The 25,687-nt window shown below is 45.3% G+C and overlaps 1 protein-coding gene across 2 annotated transcripts in view; it reads right to left on the reverse strand.

The window, feature by feature from the left end:
- The window catches only part of STAP1 (signal transducing adaptor family member 1), a 221,731-nt gene that overhangs the window by 85,304 nt on the left and 110,740 nt on the right, over positions 1-25,687 (reverse strand). For both annotated transcript variants that reach the window (XM_073637049.1, XM_073637050.1), the window contains exons 3-6: positions 23,323-23,436; positions 21,421-21,477; positions 8,641-8,825; positions 7,084-7,218 (exon numbers count right to left, since the gene is read on the reverse strand). In XM_073637049.1, the coding sequence (XP_073493150.1) occupies positions 7,084-7,218; positions 8,641-8,825; positions 21,421-21,477; positions 23,323-23,436 (491 nt within the window). The remainder of the gene's footprint in view (positions 1-7,083; positions 7,219-8,640; positions 8,826-21,420; positions 21,478-23,322; positions 23,437-25,687) is intronic.

A 25,687-nucleotide genomic window follows, 5' to 3' on the forward strand; every position in this document is an offset into this window, starting at 1 on the left:
GTTTACAAGCGGCACTCCGGTCCATAAAACGGGTAGATCCAGCAAGTGTGCAAGACGAAGATAAATTGCTTGCAGAACAGTTTATGAATGGGTTGAGATCAGACTTTCACCGTCAGCAGGTGCACATGTGGGTCCTAGATCATCCAGATGTGGAATTTAATACCTTAAAGGACCGTGCTATAACTGTACTACAAGACCCATTACCTGCAAAACCTGCAATCCCATCCTGGCAGGTTAATACCTCTCACATGAACTTAGAGCCTACCCCTAAAGACTCTGTAAAAGCGATAGGACAAGCTGTCGCACCCGAATCTGCTGATGACCTACGTAATCAGGTGTTACAACTAACCAAAAACATGGACTACATGTTAAAACTCTTGCAAGCCAGACCGGAGGCACAACCACCAAGCAAAATCCAGTTAGCTGAATCCCCTGAGGATGTTCCGTGGATGAGGAGAAAGCTCATGTCGCCCGTGCAGGGGACAAACGCACCATTCCGACACAGAGCCATGTCGCCCATGGAGGGGATCAACAAGTCGCCCATTCAGGGGACCAACTCACCATTCCGACGCAGAGCGACCAACCACACGGATTCTTCAGGACAACCCGTTTGCCTTCGTTGCAACAAACCGGGCCACTTTGCAAGAAGATGTCGTTTAAACCCGAGATTCCTGGGTCCCAGGGCCAACCCCCAGGAATAAAAAGGCAGGGCCCATATGACTGGCGTAGTCGATATGTGGGAGGCCGCCCATACCTCAACATTACGCAAGAAGGAATCCCCACATCGGCCTTATTGGACACTGTGTCACAAGTCACCACCATCCCACATATCCTTTACAAGCAATTTTGGTCTTATGCTGATCTTAGCCCCCCAGACTCTAGTCTTGTCATTTTAGCAGCTAATGGTCAACCACTGAATCAGGTGGGCTTTAGAGAGGTGACAATAAAGCTGGGGAGGGTTGAGTTGAAAGGCCAAGGGTTATGTGTGGTAGAAGATGAACAAATGTCTTTACATGGTGCTTGGTACTAATGTGATTGAAAACTGCCTTGAAGAAGTGCTGTTTTTACTCCAACAGATTAAAGAGACTGCTGGCATTGGGCGGAGGAGAGTCCTTCAAAGAGAAATCCATGCCTTAATTCACAAGCACAAGGTAAATCTGTCTGGAGGGGAGATTGGCAGTGCGCGGGTAACGGACCCGTTTCCCATTGTATTACCACCAAACAGTGAAATGATGATATGGTGTCGAGCAGCTATGTGTATCAGAAGAAAGGAATACCAGGCAATAGTAGAACCGGTATATTCAGAGCATAGACCTACACTGCTGACAGCTAGAGGGGTGGTGGATGTACGCAGGTGAAGAGTACCAATCCGTGTGTTGAATTGTGGTGAGGAAGAAGTGAAACTACCCCGGTATGCTACTGTAGCAAAGCTGTACACTGTCAGTAATAAAAACATACAGACACTAGAGCCCTTGCCCCCATCAAGTCAGGCGGAGGACAACAACCCCAAGGGACAGCTGGAGGAGTGGTGTCAGCAGTTGCACATAGGGACTGATGCCACTCCCGAACCTCAGAAGCAAGGAGTTTAGCGGGTAGTACAAGCGTTTAGCCAAGTATCCATTAGATTTTGGGAGGATAAAAGGGGTACACCATCACATACCCACAAGAGATCATCCCCCCGATTAAAGTGAGACATAGACCCATCCCACCAAACCACTACCAGTGTGCTAAAGAGATGCTGCAGGACATGAAGGGGGCCGGGGTTATAAAAGATAGCTGTAGTCCCTGGGTGGCCCCCTTAGTCTTAGTCAGAAAAAAAGATGGCACTATGAGGATGTGTGTGTATTACAGGGAGGTCAATAGGATCACTCACAAAGATGCTTACCCGTTACCCCGGATAGAGGAGTCTCTTGCTGCATTAAAGACGGCTAAGTATTTCTCCACATTAGATCCTACTAGTTAGTATTGGCAGGTCTCCGTTGAAGAAGAAGACCGGGAGAAAACAGCATTCACAACACCAATGGGCCTATGCGAATTCAATAGCATGCCATTTGGGTTATGCTATGCACCGGGGACGTTTCAGAGACTCATGGAGTGCTGCCTGGGACACCGGAATTTTGAGACGGTACTTTTATACCTGGATGACGTCATAGTGTATTCCAAAACCTATGAAGAACCTAGGGCATGTGGTCAGCGCGGATGGCGTAGCACCAGATCCGGAAAAAGTGACAGCTATCCAGGACTGGCAGAGGCCGACCACCGTCAGAGAGGTACGTCAGTTCTTTGGTTTGGTTGGGTATTACAGAAGATTTATTAAGGGCTACACGAAGATGGCAGCGCCCCTACAAGATCTTCTGGTAGGCCAAGCTAAGAAGAGAAGGTCTGCAGAGCCGCCGTTGGAATGGGGAAAGAAACAAGAAGACTCCTTCCAAGAAATGAAACAGGCCCTGACCGGTGAGGAAACCTTGGCGTACCCAGATTATAACCTACCATTTGTCCTCTACCCGGATGTAAGCAATGTAGGCCTGGGAGCAGTACTGTCCCAAATACAAGAAGGCAAGGAAAGAGTAATTGCCTATGCCAGTAGAAGACTTCGACCTACCGAGAGGAACCCGGAAAATTACAGTTTCTTTAAGTTGGAGTTCCTGGCCTTGGTCTGGGCAGTCACGGAGAGGTTCAAGCGTTACTTAGCAGCTTCAAAATTTACCATCTTTACGGACAATAATCCGCTAACACATTTGGATACTGCAAAGCTTGGTGCATTGGAGCAGCTCTGGATGGCCCGGCTATCGAACTACGACTTTACCATCAAGTACCGAACAGGCCGTGGAAATGCAAATGCTGATGGCCTCTCCAGAAACCCTCAAGTACACTTGCAAGGGCTTGAAGAAGAAACAGATGACTTGGAGGAAATAGAACTTCCAGCTTTCCATAAAAGTAGAAAATGGAAAATGACAGAAACCCATATCTACCAGAACCGTCAGGATGTTGCCCTAAACAAACTGCCTCATTATGGATGGAAAGAAACCCAAGACAGCGATCCGGCAGTGAGCCTAGTGAAGCGGCTGGTAACCCAACCGGATTCCAAAATTGAGAAGAATGCTCCCCCAGAGGCCCAATACCTGTGGAAAGAAAGAAGCAGGTTATTTATCTATAAAAACCAATTGTGCAGACGGTATATCAATCCAAGGACACATGAAATGGTATGGCAAGTTGTGGTTCCAAAGAGAAACGTCCAAATGGTATTGGAAGCGTACCATAATGGAGCAGGACACTTTGGATGGAGAAAATTGGAAATACTGTTACGTGAGAGGTTTTATTGGATTGGCATGAGGTCTTCCATAGAAAAATGGTGTAAAAATTGTGGCCCATGCTCATTAAGAAGAGGAGATCATAACAACCAGAAAGCACCACTCCAGCCTATCATAACCAAACAGCCCCTGGAACTAGTAGAATTGGATCATGTCAAACTCACACCCAGTAGATCAGGCTATACTTATGCTCTTACCATGGTGGACCACTATTCCAGATTCCTAGTGGTAGCTCCTGTGAAGGACTTGGCAGCAAGAACCTTTCAAGCTTATTTCTGCAGGCCACATGGATATCCAGAACAGGTATTGACAGATCAGGGTCCTGCCTTTGAAGCGGAAATATTTCAAGAGTTCTGTAGCTTGTATGGATGCAAGAAAATTCGTACCACGCCTTACCATCCCCAAACTAATGGAATGTACGAAAAAATGAATCACCTGGTAATAGAATTGCTGAAGACTCTACCCTTGGAAGACAGAAACAGATGGCCAGAGAAATTACCAGATCTGATTGACATCTATAACAACATCCCAGTAAGCTCAACTAATTGTACCCCAGCATACTTGATGAGAGCGAGACCAGGAAAATTGCCAGTGGACTTTGAAATGGGCATTGTAGTTCCTGAGGAAGACCCCTCAAGTGCAGATTGGGATACTAGAAGAACAGAACAATACAAGAAAATACAGGAGTGTGTTGAGAAAAGTCTAGCAAAATCCAGAGAAAGACAAGAAACCAATTTCAATAAAAACGCACAAGGAATCCCGTTAACCCCCGGAGAATTGGTTTTGAAAAGGAAAAAGAGACTTCATAAGCTGGATAATCAATGGGAAGAAGAACCATACACTGTATTACCATCCAATTTTGACAACCAGAAAACCTGTCTAATCAGCAAGGATAACGGAAAAACAACAGCAACAGTGTCCCGAGACCACTTAAAGAAGTGTCCTCAACCCTTACAACAAAAAGAATATATCCCTTGTCCCATACCAGAAGAAGAGACACCAAGGACAATTAAGACAATCTTAGGAGAGTTACCCGCAGATTGGCCCCAAATAGAAGGAGCATATTTAATTCCCATGTTGACATTCCCACAACCAGTAGAAGGATCAAGAGAAGAACCACCCGCTGTAGCCGAGCCAGGGAATCCTGCAATCGGTGTACCTGCCATTCCCACTAGAGGAGTGGGAAGACACTCCGGCATACCTGTGGTACGTAGACCAACACAAGAGTCAGTAAGTAGTGTTCGCTCCACACCAGGCTTACGCACCAGTGGAATACCAGTTTTACGGAGGTCATCACGTATTAATTTTGGACACCCACCACTCAGATACAGGGAGTAAACCATAACAAAAGGGAAATGTAAATAGGTTAAAAAATGTAAATATGTAGTTAAAGTCAGTATATAGAAGGGTGACGAGTAGACCAAAACAGGTTACACCAGGTACACAACATAAAAAAAGGGTGAGTAGAGTTGGCGCAAGAAGTTGTCTAGGGAGAGCAAAATCTTGGCCAATAGGTGATCCCAGGGCCAAAGGGCCTACAGTGCTTATGACCGGGAGAGGCCCCTGCAGTACCTAGGACCCTTGTGCCGAGGCACACGTAGTAAATGTTTTGTTGTGTATTGTGAATTATTAAGTCTATTTGAATCTTTAAGCCTAAAGAGACTTTACCTGTTTGGACGTCTGAAACTTTTTGAAAAATTTTTAAGAATGCACCGAAGCCACAGGACTGGTGGTGGCAAAAAGACTTTCACTTTAACAGCTTGCAGCAGATCGACTAGCGTTGTATGGACTGGTTATCCGTTTTTCCCATTTTCCCTGGTTATTGTAAATTTTATTTTTGAGACTCTGTTCAAATTACAAATAGAAATGTTAATGTTATGCTATCTTTGTTAAAAAAAAAATGTTTCAGTCCCGGAGGACTGAAGTTAACAAGTGGGGAATGTGGCACCCCTGCGGGGGATTACCACAGGATCCATAGGTGTAGGGAGAGATGTACACTTGGGCACACACAACACCTTCCACCTCAGGTCTGAGGGGAGGAGTCAGTTTCCAGGGAGACAGCAAAGAGGCAGTTAATCTTGTGAGGGATGAAGGAGGAGAGAGACACAGAGCTGTTGGCTGAGGACCAGTTAAGCCCTGAACTAGGATCAGGTCTGTGTTGTGAAGCGCCCTTGAGAGAGGGACGGAGGCTAGAAGGAGAAAGAAAGAGATAAAACTATTATCCCTTTAGCTCACCCGGACACCGGAGTCCGAGATTGCTATTAATTCAGGAATAGCATAGAAAACCCGGACAGATTAGGAGGATCTACTCCCCCTGAAGAAGAAGGGGAAAGAGTTGCCAAACTTGACCAAGTATAGGACCAGGGGCCCAGAAAGAGTATTGGTAGCCCCAAGGAAAGGTCCTCATTGTCAGTTGTGGAGAAGGACCCCAAAGAAAGTAAAAGGTGGCAGGTTCAGCTTAAGGCAGGACTGATCCCAAACAACGCACACATTGTTAGAGGAGGCCTCACAAATTTCCAGAGTGAATATCTCTACCTGCGCCAAAAACCTGGTTACCCTCCTGAACTGTACCTGTTACCGGACATCAGTAAAAGAAAGGTACTGAAACAAAGACTTAATGTGTGTGTGTGCCTACTTTGACATTACTGCCTATAGCATTCGTACAAGCCGTATGCCGATCACCTCAGCAACCATACACAGCGCTGGTATCCGATTTTACCAGTTACCACAGGAGGCGTCAGGACACAATACTCCCATCATCCTCACCCCCATCCCTTTACTGACGGTCCAGGGCATGGAACCGGGAACCGACCAACCGTGATCCCCACAGAAGTAGCCCATCCATCCCGGTATCCGAGTACCCCTACCCTGTCGACCGAATCACTCACTTTGTCTAAAACCGGCCCTGAGGCTGATTATCTAATGGGCATGGGTGCCTCTCGATTCTTCATCGACCTATGATGTCAAGGATGAGAAGAATCGGGCAGTTGAAATTTCAAACCAGAGGTGTCTGGCAGCACTTTCTCCTCTCTCCCTATTAAAATCATATGAACTCTTGGCTTCACATCATCTACAGAAACAAAAAGACACTTGAAAAGAGATTTAGTGACCATAGAAGAATACACAGGGTTATGCAGATTACAGTTATGCAGATTTAAAAAAAATATGTATGCAAAACTGTTGCCCTCAGTCTGGTTAATGGGAGTGCCCTGCGATTCAGCCCCTAAACTCAAACTCCTTAGTAATATGTGAAGCAAGATAACTCAATGAGAAATATTCGTGGACCAGTAATCAAATGACAATTACAATAAACAGTGGAAAAAACAACAATGCCTGCACCAAAATAAAATAAAGTACTAAAAACGATATACAGTATGCCCAATACTTAAAGATGACCTTATACAGAATTTTTCATGTTGAACTGGACATACAATATAGTAGTGGCTTCAGAGCAAAATAAAATGTTTTTTTTTATTTTGTTTTTTGTTTTGTCACCGGAGATTTTAACAATCATATATTTAGCACCTAATTAGTTAAACTTAGTTTAGTCCAAGTGGAAGTTATTAGTTAGTTTTCGCTGGGTGTGTGTATGATGCTCCTCCTGTATGATGCTGACCAATCATAAGCAGGCAGCAACCTGTGATGTCATCGGTGTCACAGTCCACAGGTCCAGCCATTCAGCGTGTGCAGCCTTTAAGCATTAATCACTATTTGGCATGTATAGCAATTGATTAATAAGAACAATAACTATTACCATGTTTTATAAATGTACCTATTTTCTGTGGGCTCACGGATAGTAACAGCAAAGTTCTTGCAGTCTGCACCAGGCCTGAGAATTAAATTGCCGTCATTTTCATCCTTCATGAGCATTTCGGTGGCTTGTTGGCGAGATACAGAGTAAAAGCACCTTTAAATAGTTAGAAAAGAAACAATAACAAATTCTGACATAGGTGAAGAATGACCAGGAACATTTTTCCCTATAAGAAAATATTAATATTTTGGTATATGTTAATGTAACCCAATATTCTACCTTAACCATCACGTGATCAGAAGATGCCCTGGAGCCCAAGGTTTACACAGGACCTTTCACAATATTTATTTTATTTAAACTGTATAGGGCAGTAAAAAGAGGCAGAGGGGCTCATCAAAACTTTTTTTCTCCACATCTGGGTCAGTGTGTGAACAGTGAACATCATCATGGAAGCAGAGTTTGTCCCATGTAATAACAAGGATATATCTAGACCATTTTATGTGACAAACATATTATGTGTACCGCTTGCACACCGCAGCTCTCCTCCCTCCCAGAGCTGTAATGACAGCAAGCAACAGGAGTGAGGAGTACACGCTACAGTATTATATACTGTAGCTATATTTTAGTGGAAAATACATTGCTATCAAAATTATGCATGCAATATATATGTATATAGTATTTGTATGTGTGCATATTAGTACAAAAATGAACAAATTGATGCAATTAATTAATTGATTTACGCAACTAAGTAATTGACTACCTGGTGCATCACTTCCTATTGAATTATAGATACAGATATATATACAAAAATAAACGAGTTGTAGAAAAATGAATTAAAATGAATTAAAGCAGCTAATTAACTGATTAATACTGATTAACTGGTGCAGCACTTCTAAATAATAGATAGACTATGTGTGTATGTGTATCTATATATAGTACAAAAATAAACTAGTTGTAAAATAAATAAATGAAATTAATTATGATGAGCAAAATAATTGATATAACTATTTAATTGATTAATCGGTAAAACAACTGCGATCAATTTATTTAAATGTATATATTTTATAAATGTATTAGAAAAGTCAACTGATTCATTTACAGTAAATTGTAAGAATATAAATATTACATTTAATTATTTATAAATGAATAATCTCATTTATATATCAATTTATACTACGCCTAGTCAATCTAACCCTATTTCCTTACTGATAAATTGGTGGGATTAACAGGTAATTGATTTATGTGTATGTGTGTATTTCACAGTATGACAAAATCACTCACTGAGAAAGCTTGTGAGTAGCGCTTGTCACAATGTCTCTCCTCTGATCACTCACTGACAGAAGATCAGAGAAGAGACAGTGATGTATATGAAGCAAATCACCCAGGAAAGTTTGTTACTACAACAAACTTTCTCACTGATTGTTATCAATGGCTTGCATGACAATAATGTCATCGGGACCTGAACCAATCAGGTCCCGATGATTTGAAACCAGACACCCCCTTTAATTTTCAACTTTACAACTCAGTACATTAAATAATGTTATTAGTAGAAGTATTAGAGTATTTTTATACACTTACTGAGGCATTCTATTTACATTCTCTACATCTTCATACGTAGATGAAAAAGTTGGGGAAAGTGTGCAAGGTGAAGTAATTACGTCTTCAAAAGATCCTGATGCTCTCCTTGAAGATTCCTTTTCTAAGACCTCTTTGAGTTGAATTATTTGTCCAGGTAACAAAGTCAAAGAAGTTGGAACTGACAGCTAGAGGCAAATAATAAACATGTCACCTAGGCAAAATACATATAAAATACCATGAATAATACCAATCCTAAATTTGGAAATCACTTGCATTTTGGATTTTGTAGGAAAGGATGGCGTGTTCTACCACTGCAAAAGTACTTTAGAAAATACAATATTAAAAATACTCAAAACATGTCAAACATTTGTAGCAACTACCAACTGTATCTGTATCCCAACATAATATTGGGCATATGATGTAAAAGTGAGTAAAAAAATAGGCTTGAGTGAGGATCAATTACTCCAAGTCCAACTATGTAAGGTAATCATTACTTTACAACAGACGCACAAGCATCCCACAAGGACCTGGGAGATGTTGGCTCCCTTCTTCCAATTTTCAAATGTATGGCTATTTTGGAGAAGGGCAGCGTTTGGGGGAACATTATGGAGAGGGACTATATTATTGAGAGGAGAAGTGTGGGGGTATTATACAGAGGGGCAGTGTGTGAGGGATATTATGGAGAGGGGCAGTGTGGAGGGATATTAGTGAAAGGGGCAATGTGGGGGGATAATATGGATGGGGCAGTGTGGTCGACATTATGGAGAGGGGCAATATGGGGGATATTATGGAAAGGGGCATAGTGGGGGATGTTATGGAGAAGGGCAGTGTGGGGGGAATATTATGGAGAGGGACAGTTAGGGATATTATGGAGAGGTGCAGTGTGGGGGATATTATGGAGAGGAGCAGTTTGAGGGAAATATTTTGTGCAGGGAGGACAGTGAGGAGCAATTATTTATTCAGGGGAATAGCATGGGAGATATTTTTATTTAGGGGCAGTATAATAATACTTTTATTTTTAAGGTCACCTTATTGGTATGAGCTGCTGAAGACAGAGAAGAGTGAAGTCTGGAGAGATGAGCCGTGGGAGTGAAATCTCATCATGGTGTCTGAGCTACATGGGGACAAAAGGGATGGGAACGACTCCAATCAGAGAAGATGTCGTCTATAAGGTACCTGGATGCAAATGCTTATTTGTGATACTGACTGCGTCTCATCAGTACTGTGGTTCCTGTATGTTGATGGTACACAGTTTGATGACTGTTAACAACTCCCAGTATCTTCTTACCATTGTTAAGAAAATACTGGGAATTGTAGGCTCAAGGAATACAATTATATATGGGGCTGACCTGACATTACAAATGATTGCTGTACTAAGCTTAGTGAGGTATACATGTTATGACAGTGGTTCTGGTGCTGAATTCATGTACTGATGGTGGTTCTGATGCTGCATTTATGTACTGATGGTGGTTCTGGTGATGCATTTGTGTCACCCCAGGCCTGGATGCCACAAATAATAAAGACTGTGTCTGAGAGCAGGAGGGAGGTTCCCTGGTTAGGGACAATTAGCATGCAGCACCTCCTGTCCCAGGCCAGGAGGGGGAGCTGGCTGCCCTATAAAAGCTGGAACTGGGGCAGGGTTAGGGAGACCAGAACCGACTTCTGAAGTGTCCAGAAGGGTTTTCAGAGAAGAGGGACAGGTCAGCAGCAGCTGAGGAGTCCGTGAGGCAGAGGAGAAACTGCAAGCCAGGGACAGAGGCGACGAGAGCCGGTCCTGGCAGAGAACCAATCTAACCGGACATTGGGATCCGAGGCTGCCCCGGGTTATCAAGCCCAGCAGCAGAGAACCAACCCGCGAGGGATTTCAGGTCCCTTGGCCTAAGAAGCCTGGAGGCTCCGCCACACAGAGCGACCAGTACAGCGAGGAGAAAGCAAAAGATACCCAAGGCCCGAGTCACAAGCCATACAGGCGAGAAGTACACGGCCAGCTCAGGGATGTGGGCTATTACACCACGAAGAGGGGGATAGTCAGAAAGAGCATAGCGAGAACGGTAGGCCTACACACTAACCCTGACCAGTGGGGCTCGCCCGAATGCTCTCAGATACCCAGGCCCATTCCTAACCGGTACTACTGTTGGGTCATTAATAACATCTACAATAAAGACCCAGAACTGTTTGAAACGGGCTCTGAACTTTTACTATTGCGGCCGGCACTATCACCCCCAGCATCCACCTACACTGCCCTGAGGCTACACTCTTCCCGTGGGGAGTTGTCCTACCCCTGTACTGCACACCAACACCAGCCTCAGTGGTCTGCCTCGCAGCGGCGGTTATCTCTGACCGCAATTCACGGGTGGCGTAGTCGGACATTCACAAATCTATAAATAGACTGCCACAGCATTTGGTCTGACCACCCTGAGCCACGGGATCGGGTTGCCACTACTATCCCCAGCATCGTACAGAAGCCCGGTTCCGGGTACCCCACGGCCCAGGGGGCGAGTCAGCTTTGGCGTAGTCGGCAGGATTGTGACCAACCCGCCACAAACGGGTATTGCGTGCCTGAAAAAGACTTTATACATACCTGAGTGAAGTTTCCCGCCATTCGGGGCCATTTCCCGCCATCCGGAGCCGTTTCCCGCCATCGGGCGCCATCTTCGGGATGCCGCGCGGGAAGAAGAGGGGCGTGGACGTCAAAAAAACGCGTGAGACCTGAAGCCCCGCCCTACGCTGAGATGCTGCGCAACGTCCTGGAAGGAGATCCAGCGAACGCCGACGTCATCACCAAGCGATGAAAGGTCCTTGCCCAGAGCATCGCGAGCGGAGCCGCGGCCTACAGAAGAGGATCGCCGGAAGGTAGGCCACGGTTAACTAGGGGGGAGTAAGATGTCGGACGCGGAGGGACCCTCTACCACCAGAGTAGCCGCTGCAGCTGTGATGCCATTTTCCATGCCCTATATCCCCGGAGCGGCCTGGCTGCCACAGTATGCCGGCGAGTCGCATACCTTGGGCGACTTTAAAGAAAGGCTGTATAGCTTGTTCAAAGTTTATCCCCTGACAGAAGAACAGAAAGTAAGCATACTGATAGGGCAGTTAACTGGTGCGGCCCAGCGGGAGGTAAAGTCTTGGACAGCGGAGGAGAAAAGGACTGTAAGGGGGGTTCTGACCCGTCTACGGGACACCTTTGATACCCGAACCTCAGCAGAAATCAAAATGCGGTTCTATGGATGTAAGCAGCGAGCCCAAGATAGTATCAGAGACTATGCCTTAAACTTGCAAGAAGCCCTGAGAGCAATCAAACAAGCTGATCCTGGCAGCGTGCAGGATACAGATAAACTATTGACCGAACAGTTCATAGAAGGTCTGCTGTCCAGCGCCCACAGAACCCAGCTGAGCCTCATGGCCCTACAGAACCCCGATTTGACTTTTGCACAGTTTAAAGATAGGGCCATCTGGGTGCTCCGAGAACCCGCACCAGGTGGTGCTGTAGCTTCTGGGCGCCCTGCCATCACTTACCACCAGGAGGCAGCGCCTTACCCTGCAGACCTTGTGGGGGCTGATGCGCAGGCCCTAAACCCATCCCCGCCTGCAAACCTGCACCATCAGGTCCAAGAACTAACAAAGAGTGTTGCTGCATTGACCAGGACCGTACAGTCGTTACAGATGGACCCGTCAGGACCAATCAAGCTGGCTTCCAGTCCGGAGAATGTCCCGTGGTGTCGAAGGAGGAGGATCCCATCGTTCAGAGGGAGGCCCGCCGACCGTTACACTGAGGATGGATAGCCGATTTGCCGCCGTTGCAGCCAGCCGGGACACATAGCCAGGTACTGTACTTTAAACGGGTCCGACCTGGGGCAGAGGGCCAACCCCCAGGCATAAGGTCACCAGGCCCGTCTAATTGGCGTGATAAGTACGTAGGGGGACGCCCGATTTTACCCGTAGTGCTGGACGGTATCCCCATGAGTGCACTGCTGGACACCGGGTCCCAAGTGACTACCATCCCCTATGTACTTTTCAAGCAGTACTGGAGTGACACTGATATAACCCGTTATCCAGACGATGACTTGAGCATCATCGCCAGCAATGGTCAACCCGTGCCGCAGGTGGGGTTCAGAGAGATGACCATCAAGATTGGTAAGGTTGAACTGCCGGCACAGGGAGTGATTATTGTGGACATTAACCGTCGAGAAAGTCACCCTAAAATAACCTTGGGTACTAACGTGATTGAAAATTGTCTTTCAGAAGTAATTGTAATTTTGCAGCAGGTGGCGATGAATGCTAGCTCCAGCCAACAGAGGGGCCTCCAGAAAGAGATAAGAGCCCTGATGAGACGGCAACAGGTAGAACTGTCTGGTGGTGAGATCGGTAGTGTGAGGATGAGCGACCCGTTCCCCATTGCCATGCCTCCCAAAAGTGAAATGATGATCTGGTGTCAGACTGCAATCGGGTTAACAGGGAGAGACTATCAAGCCATAATAGAACCCGTGTACTCAGACAGCAGGCCCACCATTTTGACAGCCCGGGGGGTGGTTGATGTCCACGATGGAAGGGTGCCCGTCCGGATCTTAAACATTGGGGAAAGGGAAGTACATTTGCCCCGGTATGCTACATTAGCCAAATTGTTTGCTGTCGAACACAATGCTCTCAGGGTCGTGGAGACCTTTCCTCCATCTTCCCCGGTGGAGGATAATGGCTCCCAGAAACACAAGGAGGACTGGTGCCAGAAACTCCATGTGGGTGCTGACTCCACTCCCCTGCGCCAAAAGCAAGGAGTCTACTGGGTGGTTCACGAGTACGAGAGAATCTTTAGTAAGCACCCGCTAGACTTTGGCACAGTAAAGGGAGTGGAACACCACATCCCCACGGGGAGCCACCCACCAATAAAAGAGAGACACAGACCTGTACCCCCTGCACATTATCAGAACGCAAAGGGCATGCTGAGAGAAATGAAAGAAGCTGGGGTCTTTAGAGATAGCTGTAGCCCCTGGGAAGCTCCCTTAGTTTTGGTAAAAAAGAAAGACGGTTCCATGAGAATGTGCGTGGACTATAGAAAGGTCAATCGTATCACCCATAAAGACGCATACCCGTTACCTAGGATAGAGGAGTCTTTAGCCGCACTAAAATCAGCTAAATTCTTCTCTACTTTGGATCTTACTAGCGGGTACTGGCAGGTTCCTGTGGCAGAGGCTGACAAGGAGAAGACCGCCTTCACCACCCCGATTGGACTCAGTGAATTCAACTGTATGCCGTTCGGGCTCTGCAATGCACCAGGGACCTTCCAGAGGCTGATGGAAGGCTGCCTAGGACATAGGAATTTTGAAACAGTCTTACTCTACCTGGACGATGTTATTGTCTATTCGAAGACTTACGAGGACCATCTAAGGCACCTGGCCGAGGTGTTAGAGGCCCTGGCAGGCTTTGTCATGAAAGTGAAACCCTCCAAGTGCCATCTGTTAAAGCCGAAGGTACAGTACCTGGGACATGTGGTGAGTGCAGAAGGAGTAGCCCCCGACCCTGACAAAATCACGGCAATAAATAACTGGCCAAGTCCCTCTAACATCAAAGAAGTGAGGCAATTCCTCGGGTTGGTAGGCTACTACCGAAGGTTCATCCCCGGGTTCACTAAGATGGCAGCTCCAATGCAGGACCTCCTGATAGGTCAGTCTAAATCCAGAAGTCACAAGCCACCCTTCAAGTGGGACAAGTTGGAAGAGGATTCCTTCCGCCAGCTGAAAATGGCCCTCACGGGGGATGAAGTTCTGGCCTACCCTGATTATGGCCAGCCTTTTATCCTCCACACCGATGCCAGTAATGTGGGGCTAGGAGCCGTACTGTCCCAAAACCAACAGGGCAGGGAACGAGTGATAGCGTATGCCAGCCGGAAGCTGAGGCCCACTGAAAGAAACCCGGATAATTACAGCTCCTTCAAGCTAGAATTCTTGGCAGTGGTGTGGGTCGTCACAGAACGTTTCAAGCATTACCTGGCCTCTGTGAAGTTCACTGTGTACACGGACAACAATCCGTTGACGCACCTGGACACTGCGAGACTTGGTGCCCTAGAGCAGAGGTGGATGGCCCGGCAAGCAAACTATGACTTCACCATCAAGTACCGGGCAGGCCGACCCAATACCAATGCAGATGCCCTATCGAGAATGCCCCACTTGCCCGATGAGGGTGAAGATCCAGACGAGCTGGAGGAAATAGAGCTCCCAGCATTCCACCGGTATGGGGCCACCCAGTACTCCCACCGTGTAAGAGACAAAGACTCGACCACCGTCATGTTCAATCCCTTACCTCACCACGGCTGGGCTGAAACGTAGGATAGTGACCCTGCAGTTTGCTTGGTGAAGGAAATGCTGACTCAGGCAGATGCCTATACCGATCTGGATGCCTCTGAGGAAGCTAAGCAGCTGTGGAAGGAGAAGAGCAGACTATTTCTCTACGAAGGTAAACTGTGCAGAAGGCTTGTCAACCACCGGACACACGAGTTAACCTGGCAGGTAGTAGTTCCCAGGCGAGATGCGGCTATGGTCCTGGAGGCCTACCATGATGGAGCAGGACACTTTGGGTGGAAGAAATTGGAGTTCCTGTTATGGGAGCGGTTCTTCTGGATAGGAATGAGAGGGGCCATAGAAAGATGGTGCAGAGATTGCGGCCCATGTAACCTCAGAAGGAAGGACCGTGCCAGCCAGAAGACTCCATTGAGGCCCATCATTACCAGGCAGCCTCTGGAGCTGGTAGCGCTAGACCATGTGAAGTTGGCTCCAAGCCGGTCCGGCTACATCTATGCCCTCACGATTGTGGACCATTACTCCCGGTTCCTGGTGGTGGTTCCTGTTAAAGACTTGACAGCCCAAACAGCGGCCAGAGCCTTCCAACAACACTTCTGCCGTCCACACGGGTATCCGGAACAGGTCTTGACAGATCAAGGTCCAGCGTTTGAGGCTGAAGTCTTCCAGGAGTTCTGCAACCTCTACGGCTGTAAGAAGATTCGGACAACGCCTTACCACCCGCAAACCAATGGGCTGTGTGAGAAAATGAATAATATCGTCATTGATCTCCTCAAGACGTTGCCCCTGGAAGAAGGCAGCCTGTGGCCGGAGAACCTGCCAGACCTGATAGACTTATACAACCATATCCCGGTGAATGCTAAAAATTGCACCCCGGCTTACCTGATGCGAGCAAGACCAGGTAAGCTGCCGGTAGACCTGGAGATGGGAGTCCTGACACCCGAGGACACCTCCCCAGACGCGGACTGGGATACGGAACGGCGGCTACAGTACAAGAAGGTACAGGAGAGTGTGGAGAGGAGTCTGGCTCAGGCGAGAGAAAAACAAGAGAGGCTCTTCAACCAACACGCCCCTGCTGGTCCCCTGGAACCTGGTGAGCAGGTCCTGAAGCGGAAGAGAAGGCTTCACAAGCTAGATGACCAGTGGGAGAGCGACCCGTACACAGTACTGCAGTCCGACCACAACAACCCGAAGGTATGTGTAATTACCAAGGATGGAGGAGAAACCACTAGCACCGTCTCCAGAGACCACCTAAAACGGTGCCCCGAGCAACTACAGAGTGCAAGTGAAGATCAAGATGACCTTGAGCCTGCAGTGGACAAGGAAGAAACGGTCAGCACCATCCTCGGGGAGTTTCACCGGTCCTGGACTCGGATAAACGACGCAATAGTGGCACCCGTCCTACACTTCCTTCAACCAACCCAGCAGGAGCCTACAGGAGAGCAGGAAGAACAAGAGGAACAAGCAGCCCCAGAGGCAGAAGAACCCACGCCAGCAGCCCAGGAGAGTCAACCCCCTGCTGACAGTGAGCCTGCCATGCCTGCGGTAAACCAAAGGACCCGCAGACAGCTGCCTGCACTGCCTGTAAACCCAGCTAGTAGCTGTACCCTAAATGCTAGTGGGGAAAGCCAGGTTAGACCACCACCAGACAGTGGGTTACGCAGGTCAACCCGGAGCACCAGGGGTCAAATACCAGCTCGCTGGAGAATCTAAATGCAAAGTATATATTTACCTGTATGTTGCAAATGTTTTATGTTTGGTACCTGGTTATTAATAATGTTTTTCCAGTTTTTTCTAGTTCAATGGACTGACAGGTCATGGACACTGAATGGCCGGAACTGTCTTGTAGATAGTTGCACTTGGTGCCCTCTTGCGAAGATGGCCACAGAAGAAAAACCTGTCCGGCGTGGCTCCCTTGTGGCCCAAAGTAGGTAGCTCAGCCTTGTCGCCACGCCCAAGGCCAGGAACTTGGGGTTTATGGAGACAGGTCCCCGCACCGTTCAAAACTTCACCATATTGGGTGATATGGACACCCGGTCATGGAAGCGCCGTGGCCTTAAGGACAAAATGTACTTGTATATATGTTATGTTATCATTTATACCCTGTATTTGTGTTTCCTGTTTAGTCCGGAGTACTAAATTTTACTAGGGGGGAATGTGTCACCCCAGTCCTGGATGCCACAAATAATAAAGGCTGTGTCTGAGAGCAGGAGGGAGGTTCCCTGGTTAGGGACAATTAGCATTCAGCACCTCCTGTCCCAGGCCAGTAGGGGGAGCTGGCTGCCCTATAAAAGTTGGAACTGGGGCAGGGTTAGGGAGACCAGAACCGACTTCTGAAGTGTCCAGAAGGGTTTTCAGAGAAGAGGGACAGGTCAGCAGCAGCTGAGGAGTCCGTGAGGCAGAGGAGAAACTGCAAGTCAGGGACAGAGGCGACGAGAGCCGGTCCTGGCAGAGAACCAATCTAACCGGACATTGGGGTCCGAGGCTGCCCCGGGTTATCAAGCCCAGCAGCAGAGAACCAACCCGCGAGGGATTTCAGGTCCCTTGGCCTAAGAAGCCTGGAGGCTCCACCACACAGAGGGACCAGTACAGCGAGGAGAAAGCAAAAGGTACCCAAGGCCCGAGTCGCAAGCCATACAGGCGAGAAGTACACGGCCAGCTCAGGGACGTGGGCTATTACACCACGAAGAGGGGGATAGTCAGAAAGAGCATAGAGAGAACAGTAGGCCTACACACTCACCCTGACCAGTGGGGCTTGCCCGAATGCTCTCAGATACCCAGGCCCATTCCTAACCGGTACTACTGTTGGGTCATTAATAACATCTACAATAAAGACCCAGAACTGTTTGAAACGGGCTCTGAACTTTTACTATTGCGGCCGGCACTATCACCCCCAGCATCCACCTACACTGCCCTGAGGCTACACTCTTCCCGTGGGGAGTTGTCCTACCCCTGTGCTGCACACCAACACCAGCCTCAGTGGTCTGTCTCGCAGCGGCGGTTATCTCTGACCGCAATCCACGGGTGGTGTAGTCGGACATTCACAAATCTATAAATAGACTGCCACAGCATTTGGTCTGACCACCCTGAGCCACGAGATCGGGTTGCCACTACTACCCCCAGCATCGTACAGAAGTCCGGTTCCGGGTACCCCACGGCCCAGGGGGCGAGTCACATTCAAGTACTGATGGTGGTTCTGATGCTGCATTTATGTACTGACGGTGGTTCTGGTGATGCATTCAAGTACTGACGGTGGTTCCATTGCTGCATTCATGCACTGTTGGTGGTTCTGGCGATGCATTCATGTACAGACATAGTTCAGGCGCTGCATTCATGTGCTGATGGTGGTTCTGGCATTGCATTCATGTACTGATGGTGGTTCTAGCGCCGCACTAATGTGCTGACAGTGGTTCTGATCTAGTATACATGTAGTAAGATATAACATGCTTCATGCCTGTGTTAAATCTTAAAAATCCTCCAAACTTTTTGAGAATTTTTTGCTCAGCTGTCTGCTGAACTATCTTTTGTCTGGCAGCTGACTCTCCCGCCTTTCCCAGACACATTAAGATTTTTTAAGATTATTAGGAGGATTTAGAGAGTCTCTGCTTAGAAACATCAGTTTGAGTTAGAGTGTGTTCACACTGATTTTTTGGGAGCAGAAACTTTCCAAATCCTCTTCAAATACTTAAAAATTGGTTCTGGTGATGTACCAATGTACTGATGGTGGTTCTGGTGATGTATTCATGCAAGTACCCCTTTAAATTTTTTTGCTGCCCTTGGGATTGGTTCAGTATGGCAATGTGGCCCTTGGAGGATAAAATGTTGTGCACCCCTGCTTTACAATAATTTACACCACTATCATTGTGCTTAAAATTACATGCCAGCATCATGGTGGTGAACACTACACTAATAATTTTATATGGCTGATCTCAGAGAGTAATTCAACAATGGATACAATTTTCACTGTACAATGACAGCTATTCCAACTACATTTTAAGTAATTAGAAAAGAGTCTTCGTAGATGTTAGGTCATTGACAAGCTGCATTTACACCCCCAAAAAAATTGCGAACTAGTGTTCTTAAAAACACCAATTTCACGATTATCTTGCACTGGAAAGAGCCAGTCGATCACCCGAACAAAATGCTCATCCATCAGGTGAAATGGACCTCTTGCACAGAATAAAAAAATCAACATTCTCAGCACTGCATTATCCTGTGCAAACATGACTTGCACTGCTGAGAACTATAGTAGCCCATGTGCACTGAGCAATTTATTAGAGATCACTCAGTGCGCATCGCTGAGCTTTAGTCTGCTTGTCTAAACAGGCATTTTAACAACCAGTTTACCTATTGGCGGTCATATTGTACTGACAGTCAGACCCTTAGGTGTAGAACTGTTGAGTAGCTTCTGCAAATTTACACTCATACAGTTGCACATGGCTGCATTAGACAGATGTAAAAAAAAATGTTTTCTGAGCATTATACAGTTGCATTGAAAAGTAAAGAACACATTTTAATATACTGGAAGCTGTGGAATTCATGCATATCATATTAAAAATATTCTAATATAAATATCATGCCAAAATGTAAAACATTTTTTAGTCCTTCGATTTTTGATTTCTTGTTCTTAATTCCAATTTATTGAAATATGTGTAAATTCCTGACATTATAGCCCTTAAGTCGATATTTTAGCAAATCAAAAGTAGCAGGGTTTATTCTATTTAGGTGTCGCAATAAGGGATGATCATGGTATCCAAAGTGATATAGCCTATAGCTGGGATTTTTCTAATCTCGGCCATTGGGCTCCTGTGTGCAAAGCTGACCATACACGTTAAATAGTTGTCTGCTGAACTATCTTTTGTCCACCAGCTGACTCTCCCGACTTACCCATACACATTAATGTTCAACTTTATCGACCGCTCTTGTGTTCTCTATGAGGGAGCTGCTGGCAGATGATTATTGTCTATAAGCCGAACAAAAGGATTGAGAGATAGAATTTCAATTCAATTTAATCATAATCGGACGTAATCTGTTGGGAGACAGTTGTGAGGCCCCATACGCATTAGACGCTTGGCAGATCTCACCAAAATTGAGGAGTTTGGACAACTTGGCATACAGGAGCTTTATCCCTTTGCAGCCAATTTTTGGTTTCCATTTCCCTTTTTTGAAGAGCCATAACTTTTTTATTTTTCTGTCAACATACCTATATGATGGCTTGTTGTTTGAGGGATGAGTTGTAGTTTTGGGGAGCTGCTGGGTGCCATGACACTGTGGGGGCCATGATGCTGTGTGTGGGGGACTGTGGGGGTCATGATGCTATGTAAAGGGGAGGTTGGTGTCAACATACTGTCTGGAGGGGCTGTGGGTTACCATACTGTGTCTATGTGTATCTTACCGTGGATGTGGTGGCTGTGGGGGGCATGATACTGCTTGGAGGGCTGTGGTGGCCATAATACTGTGTGGGGAGCTTTGGGGTCCACAATATTGTGTGTTGTAATATGCCCTTATATAAGGCATTGCACATGAGCAACATATACACACTGGGTAGCATCTCAATCGCTGTGACAGTACACATGGTTCAGGATTATATTTTAAGCAAGATTCCCATTTGATTTAACTTGCAAATTAATCATTGCATTAAAAGGCAGCTGGCATCAAAACAAAGTGAGGAAGTCGATCATGTCCTATGTCACTGCTTCATCAGAGGCAACATCTCTAATACTACTTACTAGAGCAACTTGTTGGACTGCATGTATTATTTATACAGTTTTGATTATTTTGCTCCTATAAAACTCAGAGTTGCGCCAAAATTTTGTGGCTTTTCAAAACAATTTACAGCAGAATTCTGACTAAATTGCTTTGATGAATCAGGGTCTTTATGTATGCAAAGCTGCATTTTTATTGGCTACTGACTTATTTCTCTATTATACTATTTAACCTCTTTAGGACCAGCCCTTTGGGATGCTTTGGAGATTTAAGTCCCTTTATGTAGAACAATGCAAAATTCAGGCATGTAGACAAAAGGTGAAAGTAAAATGTGCCCAAATTATCACCTTATGAGACATAACACCTACATAGCAATAGGTTATCATTTCAAGTCTTTTATGGTGACTTAAAGGGTCATTTCTATTTCCGCCTTTCATGGCTGAGATGAGAATAACTGGTTCTTGGTCCTGACTACCAGAAACGGGGTCATGGAAACAGATTAGCACAGCACGCTGACAGCGTAACTCCCATAGAAATGATATGGAGTTATGGAAACATTAGCAAGGAGTTAACTCCGGGTACCCCGGTTTCCTTCCACACTCCAAAGACGTACTAATAGGGAATTTAGATTGTGATCTAAATAAAAATATAAATAAATAAAGGCATAACAAATAAATCATGAAAAAATACCAAAGCAAACAACGCTGTAAACTTAGCTGTCAAGTTGCAGAAACAGCGTAACTTGCTCTATACATGTTCCCCTAGTAATATTTTATGTCTTGTATACCTGAGACACAGTCAGAATAAAGCCTTTCCACTCTTCAGCATCTTCAGCTGTTTCAGTCTGCAATATTAATCAAAACATATATTATACGTAGGCCAAATGTGTGGACGTTTAGATTTTATTTCTTTGAATTTAGACGATATCTGATCAAATTTAAACTATTTCAGAAGATGAAAATCACAGTTTTATTTAAAGGGTTTCTGTGCTTTTAGAAAATGTATTTTATAGCTAACGTGCTTAATAAGCAATCTTGAAATCACTTTATTTGAAAACTATGTTGTCTTACCCTGAAAAATCATTACAGAGAGATAGTTGCTGCCTGTAGCTGCGCACTGTATAATCCTCTCCAGCAAGGCAAAAGAAGAAAGCAGCACTCACCTCTGGAAAATGCTTCATATATGACAAATAACAGATAATATTGGATTTGCTAGTAGTGACTGCCTGTTTTTACTTTTGCATTGCTGTGTAATTCTCTCCAGCAAGGCAAAAGTAGAAACCAGCACTCACCGCTGGCAAATGCTTCATATTTGACGGATAACTGATAATATTGGATTTTCTAGTGGTGAGTGCCTATTATTAATTTTGCATTGCTGGAGAAAATTGTGTAGGGATCTTTAAGGAGCTGAGCACCACCATGTCTGAGAAAAACTTCAGAAGGAGTGGAATATGTAACTAATTACAATGTGTAATAACTTTGCCAGTATTTTCTGTTGCTAAACTGCTGCCATTGTATAATCCGTCTTTAGTAGTATAGGCACCAAAATGGATTACAGAAAATGAGGGTGGGCCTTTGCTATAGATGAGCAATTCCATTTATGCAGGCCTGCTCTGGTGTCCTGTCCAACACTGTGGGACAATGGATTTTCAATTCTGTGGCTTCCCACCCGATTTCCTGGCTTGACCTCGCATCCTGGGCACCCTTGGCACTTACTAGGCCCTGCAACTTCATGACATCATGGCACAATGCATGTCATGTCATCTTTCGAGGCCTAATGACTAGATCTCACACAACATCATGAAGTCATAGGGTCTAGTAAGCTTAAGAGCCGCTAAAGATGTCAGGTCAAGGATGCCAAGGAGTGAAGAAATGAAGAACGGGAAGCTGGAAGTGAAGGTTGGCTGCCACACAGGTTTGGAATGGATTTCAGACCAGGGCAATGACAATCAAATTGCTCATCTCTACTCTTTGTATCACTGCTCCTGCCCTTCCATCTGTCAAATGACATACAGCCAAAACAGAGATGTGGGATTTCAGTATATGGCAAGCCATTCATTGGATAAAGGTGGACACAATGTATGAAGGAACATGAGAAAAAGAAGTACCAGTACCTATAGTGCTTTTAGAATACTGATGAAAGAGAGCTGTCCACTGAAAAGGAATGAATGACAACTTACAGGGCATGATCATATTAGGACATAATAGTCTAGTACGTGAACCTGAAGCAGTATAAACTTGTCATGGAAGTTAAGGGCAGGATGACTATGCTTTTCTACAGGTTTAGCATGAAAGGACCCGTAAGCTTTAGAGGCAGAGTAGTATTACAGCACATGGAGACCCTTCCTACCATAGCACCTATTGTTGGTGTTTTAAATGCATTGCCATGAAATTCTATACTGGGGGACATGACAGAAAATCATATAATCTACTTTCGCTACATTGTGGAACACTGGAAGTCCTGTCCTATGGCAAAAAAATGACTCAGCTGATGATGCTAGTTACATTCTGTAGGTATGACTATAGTATACATGTTACATAACACAGACAAGACTTTATAAAAGAAGAATAAATGTCATTGTATTGTGACACTGCAAAGAAATAGAAGGCTTATTCTTTAGATGAATCAGTAAACATACTTGTATTTATTTGCCAAATACAGAACGCTGCTGTTACGTAATGTAACTCACCTTTATGTACACTTCCTCATTCGAAAACTGCAGTATAACTTCAGTCCACAGTTTCTCACTGGGATATTTGTCAGTCACAGATGACAAATGCTGCAGATCTATGCTATCAGTAAACTGTGTAAGATAAGCAATACAGTTAGGCAAGTTACATAAATAGAACCCCCAGCTCTTAGGCTATGTGCCCACGTAGCGTATTTGTAGCATTTTTGCGGCGTTTTTACGGCCGCGAAAACGCTTGTAAAACCGTCTGCCATGCAAAGCAATGTGAATTCGGATGTGCTGTGGACATTATGCGCTAATTAGCGCGCTGAAGTCGCATTGCGTTGCAAAACGCAGCATGACAATTTCTACCGCGATTACGCTGCAAATTCGCCGCCATTGAGGAACATTAAAACGCAGCAAACCCGCAGGTATATGTGGATTTGCTGCGTTTCAATTAAATTCAATGGCACCGAATTTGCAGCGTAATCACGGTGCGTGTGGTACCCGGGATGAAGAGGAGACTACAACTCCTCTTCATCCTGGCTACCACGCGGTGAAAAAAAGAAATAAAAAAGTTAAAAATAAAATAAAACCTGTATACTGACCTCTCCGGTCTGCTCCTGGCGGCGTCCTCTCTCCTCTGTGTCCCGCGGTGTACTTGCAGGACCTGCGGTGACGTCATTTAGTCAGCTGGTGGTCACGCGACCGCTGACGTCAGCAGTCAGGTGATGGTTGCGTGACCATCAGCTGACTAAATGACGTCATCGCAGGTCCTGCCAGTACACCGCGGGACGCCGAGGAGAGAGGATCGCTGCCGCTGGGAGGAGACTGGAGAGGTGAGTATACGTTTTTTTTATTTTTAACTTTTTAATTCTTTTTTTTTTACTATAGATGCAACATTTAAAGCATATAAGTTGGTCACACAATATAAATCCATGCCGGTTGCATGGATTTATATTGTGTGCCCAACTTGTCAAGCACTTTTCCAAGTGATGCTCAAAATCGCTTGGAAAAGCGCCTGAAAAAACGCATGCGAAAACGCATGTAAAAACGCTGAAAAAACGCTTCTCTCTGGCAGAAAAAAACGCATGTAAATCTGCATGCGTTTTTTTCTGCCAGAGAGAGGCAAAAACGCTCTGCATTAAATCTATTATGTGTTAACATAGCCTTAATCTTACGATTAGTACAAATAACAAACATATGAACCTGCTACATGTATGGTTAGACCACACCCAAAGGTAATAAGGAAAATTCATTATGGAGTAACTTGGATTATCAAATCTAACATGATATAAACCTGCTAACGGTTACACAAATTAGCTGCACTGGTTTGCACTCAACATCTACAGTGATAATCTCCTGCTGATAAAACACTGATTGTATTGAAATTACACCACACAGTCCAGTAAGTGACACGTCACTGAAATCAGCATCTCTGCCCCTACATTACGCTTTTCTCAGAATAAATAGCAAAAACCTGCTGACCGGCAGATCTGCCACAAGATTTCCCAATAAAAACTGTGTACATTACTAAATAAAACTCTTAGACTGGAAAAAGATGCTGATGATGATGATTCCTGATTTCTTATTCTTTTGCATGTTTGTCACACTTAAATGTTTCAGATCACAAAACAAAATGTAAATATTAGACAAAGATAACACAAGTAAACACAAAATGCAGTTTTAAAATGAAGGTCTTTATTATTAAGGGAAAAAAATCCAAACCTGCATGAAAAAACATAAATTAACAGTGGTTTATCACATCTTTGGGAAGCTGAGTTCAATTTCCCTTGCCACACACAGACCACACACAGGCCTGATTAGTGCCACACCTGTTCTCAATCAAGAAATCACTTAAATAGGACCTGCCTGACAAAGTGAAGTAGACCAAAAGATCCTCAAAAGCTAGACATCATGCTGCGATCAAAATAAATTCAGGAACAAATGAGAAAAAAAGTAATTGATATCTTTCAGTCTGAAAAAGGTTATAAAGCCATTTCTAATGCTTTGGGACTACAGCAAACCACAGTAAGAGCCATTACCCACAAATGGCAAAAACATGGAACAGTGATGAACCTTCCCAGGAGTGGCTGGCAGACCAAAATTACTCCAAGAGCGCAGCGACGACTCATCCAAAAGGTCACAAAAGACTTCACAACAACATTCAAAGAAATGCAAGCTTCACTTGCCTCAGTTAAGGTCAGTGTTCATGACTCCACCATAAGAAAGAGACTGGGCAAAAATGGCATGGAATTCCAAGACGAAAACCACTGCTGAGCAAAAAGAACATAAAGGCTTATCTCAGTTTTGTCAGAAAACATCTGGATGATCGGCAAGACTTTTGGGAGAATACTCTGTGGACTAACGAGACAAAAGTTGAACT

The sequence above is a fragment of the Phyllobates terribilis genome, unplaced genomic scaffold (assembly GCF_046119375.1).
Source record: "Phyllobates terribilis strain yellow unplaced genomic scaffold, ASM4611937v1 Scaffold_1__5_contigs__length_1240528914, whole genome shotgun sequence".
In the NCBI taxonomy this organism is placed as follows: domain Eukaryota; kingdom Metazoa; phylum Chordata; class Amphibia; order Anura; family Dendrobatidae; genus Phyllobates; species Phyllobates terribilis.